Genomic DNA, 9,219 nt, shown 5'->3' with positions numbered 1-9,219 from the left:
CTATCAGTGATAAATCTACTTTATTTTATATTTACTCTTTCGTAGCTCAAGAATCAAGATAATTGTCATTGCAAAACAATTCATATGTCTGGTGAAAACTTTTTTCGTTTAAAACGTTGAATGCTGGAAGAAGTAACTAAGTATTAATAAGAGAGAAGAATCAGCACCCACATAAGGCAAGAAGTAGTCTCTTTTCTAAAGTGAAGTTAGTTTTTAAAAAACTGCGGGCTATATTGCTGTTTTTCAGAGCTGTAAAACCTTAGGCAAAGCAGTTATCTTTCTGTGGCTTTTCTTTCCTCTCCATGAAAGCTCAGCTCTCTTATTGCCTCCTGAGCTTAGGGTCCTCGGATAATGAAACAAAACAAAAAAACCTCATTTAAAGAAATATTTAGTGTCTAGCGTAAAATGCATGTTTGCTATTGGAAATACCAAGTACAAGTCACAGGGCACAGGTTCCCGACCTTCGAGAGTAGGAAATCCTCTGAAGCAGACCAGCAGTGAATGCTATTTACAGTCGGTGCATACTTTCCCATGCTGGCCTGAAACTATCAAGTACATCAGCGGCTGCGACTGTGTGCACTCACGCAGCTACTAATGATTATTAAACTGCCATCCTGAGGCGGAATATGCAGAATTCCACTTTACTTTCACTTTTGAAGGGGTTAAAAATAAGGAAAGTACAACTTTGCTACCTGAGATGTTTTCAGAAAAGATTTCTTTGCTTGCCCCAGAGACACTACCCTAACCTCAGTAGCTTCCCAGGACAAACCACACTTTGCTTCCGGGTTCTAGCTGAGCTGTTTTACTGGGCACAAACCAATGGGCTCATTCCTTCTCCGCGGCGGGCGGAGGGGTCTTCCGCCTGGGCTTCGAAGACCCGCCCTCCGTACGTGGCGTGCGTGCGTAGTGCCGTGGGACGCGGGAAGGTTTCTTCAGTTTGTGGCGCCCCCCGGCGGTAGCAGTGAAGCGATGTGAGGGCCGGCCCTGAGCGCCTGCCATGGAGCAGCACCAAGAGGCGCGAACACCCGGGGACCCCGTCGCGTGGCCGCCTGGGACCTTGAGGTCTCAGACGCCCGAGGAGGAGGAGCCGCGGGTGGGCGGGTCAGCGCCAGCGGCGTCTGTTTTGGACGCGGAGGCGTATGCGGCCAGTGCGGACGGGCTGTGGGAACTGCCAGTGGAGCCGGCGGAGCGGAGGCCCGAGTGCAGCCACTGCAGGTGACCGCCGGGCGGGGGCGAGGGCGGGGACTGAAGGCCGGCGGCGGACTTGGGGGGCGGGGTGGGGGAGGGAAGGGGCGCGCTGCAGCGCCCCCTGCCGGGGAGGCGGCTGCTGCGACTCGGACCAGGGGAGCGTTGGCTCTGCGCTTGGAGCAGCAGGGTCCACCGGTTGACGTTGAAATCACTGTGAAGTAGCCACCACTCTTTCAGTAAGAAGCCTTTTCTCCAGGTTCAGGATTACTTACCCTTAATTCATGCAAGACACTAGCGGGTCATGGGATGAGCGGACAGAAGCTCCGCTGTCAAGAAACAAGTGTCTGATGGAGGAAGTAAGGCGTAATGACAGTAATAACACTTTTATGTTTATGTGACACAGCCATCTCACGGTCAAAACAAAACAAAAGCATAAAACGGGTTAGAGGCGAGAGACAATCAAGGTGGCTATTACAGTAGTTGAGATTGGATTCCGAATTCTGAATTCACTTAGAAATATATAGTGAGCACCTGCTGTGAGCCAGGCACTGTGCTAGGTTTCTGGTAACTTAGGCATGGATTGCGGAGAAGGCAATGGCAACCCACTCCACAATTCTTGCCTGGAAAATCCCATGGACGGAGGAACCTGGTAGGCTGCAGTCCATGGGGTCGCTAAGAGTCGGACACGACTGAGCGACTTCACTTTCGTGCATTGGGCAAAGAAATGGCAACCCACTCCAGTGTTCTTGCCTGGAGAATCCCAGGCACAGCGGAGACCGATGGGCTGCCGTCTATGGGGTCGCACAGAGTCGTACATGACTGAAGCGACTTAGCAGCAGCAGGAATGGATAGAACATGTCTCTGAGCTCACTGGGCCTCTTCTGGTCTAATGAGGAGACTGTTTATTAAACTGAGTGAATGTGAGTGAAGTCGCTCAGTCGTGTCGGACGCTTTGCGACCCTGTGGACGGTAGCCTACCAGGCTTTTCCGTCCACGGGATTCTCCAGGCAAGAATACTGGAGTGGGTTCCATTTCCTTCTCCAGGGGATCTTCCCGACCCAGGGATCGAACCCAAGTCCCCCACATTGGAGCAGACGCTTTAACCTCTGAGCCACCAGGGAAACAGCAATTAGCATTGTCTGCTCAATTTAGTTATGGCAGAAAGTGAAGAGGAACTGAAAAGCCTCTTGATGAAAGTAAAAGAGGAGAGTGAAAAAGTTGGCTTAAAGCTCAACATTCAGAAAACTAAGATCGTGGCATCTGGTCCCATCACTTCATGGGAAATAGATGGGCAAACAGTGGAAACAGTGGCTGACTTTATTTTGGTGGGGGGAGGCTCCAAAATCACTGCAGATGGAGATTGCAGCCATGAAATTAAAAGCCGCTTACTCCTTGGAAGGAAAGTTATGACCAACCTGCTGCTGCTAAATCGTTTCAGTCATGTCTGACTCTGGGCGATCCCATAGATGGCAGCCCACCAGGCTCCCCCATCCCTGGGGTTCTCCAGGCAAGAACCAACCTAGATAGTCTATTTTTTTTTTTTTTTAGATAGCCTATTAAAAAGCAGAGATATTACTTTGCCAACAAAGGTCCATCTAGTCAAGGCTATGGTTTTTCCAGCAGTCATGTATGGATGTGAGAGTTGGACTGTGAAGAAAGCTGAGCTCTGAAGAATTGATGCTTTTGAACTGTGGTGTTGGAGAAGACTGTTGAGAGTCCCTTGGACTGCAAGGAGATCCAACCAGTCCATTCTAAAGGAGATCAGTCCTGGGTGTTCATTGGAAGGACTGATGCTAAAGCTGAAACTCCAGTACTTTGGCCATCTCATGCGAAGAGTTGGCTCACTGGAAAAGACTCTGATGCTGGGAGGGATTGGGGACAGGAGGAGACGGGGACGACAGAGGATGAGATGGCTGGATGGCATCACCAACTCGATGGACATAAGTTTGAGTAAACTCCCGGAATTGGTGATTGACAGTGAGGCCTGGCATGCTGTGATTCATGGGGTCCCAAAGAGTGGGACACGACTGAGTGACTGAACTGAACTGAATGTACTTTCACGATTGTAAGGACTGTTTTCCCTGCTTGTTTGAGTCTCATACAGATGTACAATTTTTAAAAATAACTTTCTTTTCTGTTGTAACATTAACATAGGCTTTAAGAAATGTGTATTTATTTTTATTATATTTGGCTGTTTGGGGTCTTAGTTGCAGCACAAGGAATCTTTGATCTTTGTTGTGGCATATGTGATCTTTAGTTGTGGCATGCAAACTCTTAGTTGTGACATGTGGAATCTAGTTCCCTGACCAGGGATCGAACCTGGGCTCCCTGCATTGTGAGTGTGTAATCTTAGCCACTGGACCACCAGGGAAGTCCCACCATTAACCTTAATGGAATGAAAGCTAATGGAGCCTTTCAATTTTTACTGGACCCCTTGGGAGAATTCTGCAATTGAAATATTCCTTGAAACATTCTTTCTTTGGTTTCTGTGTGATTTATCTGACTTTTCTATCCTAGTCTTCTTTGCCTGTTCTATTCAGACTGTCAATGTTGGGCCACCTCAAGGTCTCTTTTCTATATTCTCTTGTTTAATCCCATGCACTTCCCACAGATGATCTTACGAGTTTTCACGGTTAAGTTGTCACCTCTACATTGGTCTACATCAGACTCTTCTCTGGAGTAAGAGGTGAATGTCTTCATATAATCATTGTGTATGGAGTACTTTGCTAATTACTGTTAATACGGTTGGAGGCTTTATCCATATAGACTGTTTAGTTTGTTGTTGGTTACAGATGATAAACCAGTAAAAAAACAACTAGATAGTAATTACAGATTTAAGAAAAAACCACAAAAGAACAGCAATGAAGGAGAGAAGTGGGATGTTGTAATAGAAAATAGCAGGATGATGTCAGGAGAGATTTCTGAAAAGATAGCACTTATATTGAGACTTGAAAGATAAGAATGATTCAACCAAGAGAAAAGTGTTTCAAGAAGGGGAGTCAAAGCACAGACTGGTTGCTTTTCTTTACCATTTGACCTTTTCCCAGGGCTCAATCAAAAGACCTCAGAGTCAGAATCTTGAGCCTAAGGACCTTTTTATATTTTCTGACTGTACATGTCTAGTAGATATTCTGTAGACCTTTGACAAAGGTGAGTAGTTTGTATCTAGAAGAGACTGGAAGAGCGGGGTATGTGAATACAATTTAGTTAAATAAGTTGTCTAAAGTTGTTAGATGATAACACAAAAATGCGGCAAAGAGGTCTACTAGAACACTGAAAGAAAAATGTTTCAAATATAAATCCAGAGCTAAATTATGCTAGCTTTATCATATCGCTTTTTACTCAGAACTGCTAGTTGAAATAGTTTAAAAACTAGTCTTCTGTGGTTAGCAAAATTTTATAATGTTTCTGATCTGTTTCTCCTTGTGTTTTAAAGCACTTTTAGATTGATAACAAACTTGAGAGCAAGGTACAGAGATTTCCCATATGGCCTCTGCCCCCTCCATCCCCCCACCACATGCATAGCTTCTCAGTTATCAACATCCCCTTCCAGAGTGGTGCATTTGTTACAATTGATGGACTCGAGTGACACATCATTATCACTTAAAAGTCCATAGTTTAGATTAAGGTTTACTTTTGGTGTTGTACATATCTTAAGTTTGGACAAATTTGTAGTAACATTTATCTGCTATTATAGTTCATGCAGAGTGTTTTCACTGCCTTAAAAATTCTCTTGGCCCTGCCTTTTCATTCCTCTCTCCCCTCTAACCTGATCTACTGTTTAAAAAATTTACTGGATTTTAGCTTGTTTTCAGTTTTATTTAGTTAATATTTGAGAATTATAATTCACTCTGACATTTCTGGGTTTTGCTTTTTCTGGTGAAATTTTCTACCTTTTAAAGACTTTTCTTTCCCTTGGCATGTTATTTTTTTAATTGGTTAGGATACAGTTCTAGAAATAGAATATTTAGGTGTTACCAATAAAATATAAACTAATTTATAGCTATTTATATTTTATTTCATTAGGCTGTTAGGGTCTCAACTAGTTGCCTAAGTGAACTTCTTTATTGTTATGCTTATAATAGTTTTTAAAATTGAAATGCATTTTTAGATTTGAGTGATCAGTATGTCGCAATCATTTTGCCCTTTTTCAATACTTAAAACACTATTTATTTCTCTAAATACATTACTATAATTATCACTGCCTAAAGAGTTCTAGCACAGAAGGCAATGGCACCCCACTCCAGTACTCTTGCCTGGAAAATCCCATGGACGAAGGAGCCTGGTGGGCTACAGTCCATGGGGTCTCTAAGAGTCGGACACGACTGAGCGACTTCACTTTCACTTTTCACTTTCATGCATTGGAGAAGAAAATGGCAACCCACTCCAGTGTTCTTGCCTGAAGAATCCCAGGGACGGGGGAGCCTGGTGGGCTGCCGTCTATGGGATCGCACAAAGTCGGACACGACTGAAGTGACGCAGCAGCAGCAGCAGCAGCAGCAGCAGCAGCAGCAGCAGCAGCAGCAGCAGCAGCAGCAGCAGCAGCAGCAGCAAAGAGTCCTAGAGATTGGTTTTGTTTGGGAAGTGTAGACTCAATTTAAATTCTCGGCAGAATCTTGCTCGTTAGAAATAGATCATATCTTAAATGTTGGGGCCAGTATGAGGAAAGCAGGAGAGACTCCATCTTGAGGCCTGTCATTGGTCTTAAAGATAGGATATGAACTGGGCCTGAACCCTGCCCAAGAGTGAGGAAACCGTTGCTAATGGAAACCAGGTCTCCTGGAGACTTCCCTCCCTACAGATGGCAAATGGAGATTGTAGTTGAGGTCAGGCTGCCCCTGTTAGATTAACCATGGAGACATCCCGCCTTGATGTATAACCATTATACCCCCTCCCCCTTAACTTTAATTGTTTGTTCTCCTAGCACCTACTTATTGTAAAACTCAGTCATATACAACAAAGAGGTTGCTAATATGTAACCAGTCACGTGGGAGTTGGGTATGAAACTGGGCCTCTCAGAAACATCAGGGTCCTTGTTGGGAACTGATTCCTCTTGGACCCACTGGGGGAATAAGCTATACTCCACTGTCTTGAGCATCTTCCGAGGTGTGTTTTGTGACTCTGGATTCCACAACAAAATATGAATGAAATATCCTTTAAAAGATCCCTACTAGTTTGGTATTGCAGGTTACAGATTTTATAAAAAGTATGTCCCTGTTAAAAGGAGCAGCATGTACAGGAGTACACTGTATCTGTACAGTGTATTTTGAGAGCTTGGCAGAAAGGAAGGAGAGGTGAGGCTGCAGAGGTTGATGGTGGTTCTGCTGGGAAGGGCCAAATAAGCTGTGTTAGGAAGTTAGAATTCCTGGCGGACTGCAGTCCATGGGCTTGCAGAGAGTCGGACATGATTGAGCGTCTAACCACTTTCACTCTTCTAATCTTCCTCTTTAGCTTAGCGGATAAAGAATCTGCCTGCAATCCAGGAGATATGAGTTGGATCCCTGGGTCACGAAGATCTACTGGAGAAGGAAATGGAAGCCCATTCCAGTATTCTTGCCTGAAAAATCCTACAGGCAGAGGAATTTGGTGTACTATAGTCCGTGGGGTTGAAAAGAATTCGACATGACTGAGGGACTAAGCAGCAGCAGGAAGTTTGAGCCTAAAGCACTGCTGCTGCTGCCGCTAAGTGGCTTCAGTCGTGTCCGACTCTGTGCGACCCCAGAGACGGCAGCCCGCCAGGCTCCTGCAGCCCTGGGATTCTCCAGGCAAGAACACTGGCGTGGGTTGCCATTTCCTAAAGCACTAGAGCCCGACAAAATAGCCACTGAAGTTTTTCTTTTTTTGAATGGAGGTGTCAATTTGACTTCTGTGGATGGCTTTTAGCTATCATAATTTATACTCTGTTTTATTAAGAAAAATGCAAACCGAATAGTGATACAGTGGTAAAGGCTTGCCTGGGAAGAGTTAGAGCCACATCATAGTAAAGATGCCAGACATTGTGATTATATCTTTACCTCTTCTGTGGATATTCCTGCCTGCGGACAAGAGTTGGAAACCACTTGCAAATCACTGGTCATAAAAATAAGAACAGAGAATGTTTTGATGTGTCTGAGGGAGGAAGACAGCAGGGACAACATATACATAAACTGACACAGATCGGCCCTGAGACATAATTTTTCTCTCTCCAGTGCTTTTTTCTTTCAAAAGTACAAAGTTGTAAGGGTTATGTGAAACCACACCGATATAAATAGCACCCATTTATTAGATACTGGTCATTAGCAGGTTATCCACTGAGATGAGGTGTTTTATGTTTGTTATTTTTTTTTTATGTCCCATAGCAGCCTTCTGGAGTTGATGATATCGTTAGCTTTTAAAGGATGAAAAGGTGGAGGTAACAATCAGGTAGCAGAGCAGGGTCCCTGGCTCCAGTCCGCTTGGCTCCCAAGCTCCTCCCAAGCTCCTGCAAGCTTGACTCTTTGCTGTACGCTCCGCGCTTGCTGAAGAAGCCTTATTATTTTGATTGTGGAGTGGATGTAGTCACTAGTTAAAGCGGAGCTATTAAAGCTGTAGGAGTAGCTCTGTTTTCATGCTTTTTAAGCTGAAGTATGTTTCAGTTCAGTTCAGTCGCCTAGTCATGTCTGACCCTTTGTGACCCCATGGACTGCAGCACCCCAGGCTTCCCTGTCCATTACCAGTTCCAGAAGCTTGCTCAAACTCATGTCCATGATGATGCCATCCAAACATCTCATTCTTTGTCGTCCCCTTCTCCTGCCTTCAATCTTTCCCAGCTTCAGGGTCTTTTCCAGTGAGTCAGTTCTTCGCATCAGTTGGCCAAAGTATTAGAGTTTCAGCTTTAGCATCAGTCCTTCCAGGACTGAATATTCAGGACTGATCTCCTTTATGATTGACTGGCTTGATCTCCTTGCAGTCCCAATGGCTCTCAAGATTCTTCTCCAACACCACAGTTCAAAAGCATCAATTCTTTGGCGCTCAGCTTTCTTTATGCTCCAGTTCTCACAGAAAAGAAAATTAGATACCAAGTGAATTAGAGATACCAAGGGAACATTTCAGGCAAAGATGGGCACAATAAAGGACAAAAATGGTATGGACCTAACAGAAGCAGAAGATGTGAAGAAGAGGTAGCAAGAATAACCAGAAGAACTATACAAAGAGATCTTAATGATCCAGATAATCACGATGGTGTGATCACTCACCTAGAGCCAGACATCCTGGAATGTGGTCAAGTAGGCCTTAGGAAGCATCACTACTAACAAAGCTAGTGGAAGTGATGGAATTCCAATTTCAAATCCTAAAAGGTGATGCTGTGAAAGTGCTGTACTCAATATGCCAGCAAATTTGGGAAACTCAGCAGTAGCCACAGGACTGGAAAAGGTCAGTCCCAAAGAAGGGCAGTGCCAAAGAATGTTCAAACTACTGCACAACTGCACTCATCTCACAGGCTAGCAAAATTATGCTCAAAATTCTCCAATTCAGGATTCAACAGTACGTGAACTGAGAACTTCCAGATGTTCAAGCTGATTTTAGAAAAGGCAGAGGTCCAATTGCCAACATCCCATGGATCATCAGAAAAGCAAGAGAGTTCCAGAAAAACATCTATTTCTGCTTGATTGACTACGCCAATGCCTTTGACTGTGTGGATCACAACAAACTGGAAAATTCTGAAAGAGATGGGAATACCAGACCACCTGACCTGCCTTCTGAGAAATCTGTATGCAGGTCAAGAAGCAGCAGTTGGAACTGGACATGGAATAACGGACTGGTTCCAAATTGGGAAAGGAGTATGTCAAGGCTGTATATTGTCACCTTGCCTTTTTAACTTATGTATGCAGAGTACATCCTGCAAAATGCTGGGGTTGGATGAAGCACAAGATGGAATCGTGTTGCTCAGACAAATATCAATAACCTCAGATATGCAGATGACACCACACTTATGGCAGAAAGAGAAGAACTAGAAAGCCTCTTGATGAAAGTGAAAGAGTAGAGTGAAAAAGCTGGCTTAAAACTCAGTCT

The 9,219-nt window shown here is 44.4% G+C and overlaps 1 protein-coding gene across 1 annotated transcript in view; it reads left to right on the top strand.

Moving 5' to 3' along the window:
- The window catches only part of DTWD2 (DTW domain containing 2), a 73,663-nt gene continuing 65,331 nt past the window's right edge, over positions 888-9,219 (top strand). Inside the window, exon 1 of the mRNA XM_018050664.1 lies at positions 888-1,215. Coding sequence (XP_017906153.1) covers positions 998-1,215 — 218 coding nt within the window. The 5' untranslated portion in view covers positions 888-997. The remainder of the gene's footprint in view (positions 1,216-9,219) is intronic.

This window comes from Capra hircus, chromosome 7 (genome assembly GCF_001704415.2).
Source record: "Capra hircus breed San Clemente chromosome 7, ASM170441v1, whole genome shotgun sequence".
Taxonomy (NCBI): domain Eukaryota; kingdom Metazoa; phylum Chordata; class Mammalia; order Artiodactyla; family Bovidae; genus Capra; species Capra hircus.
Note: the sequence above shows the minus strand (reverse complement) of the source record. Positions and strands in the feature narration are given on the sequence as shown.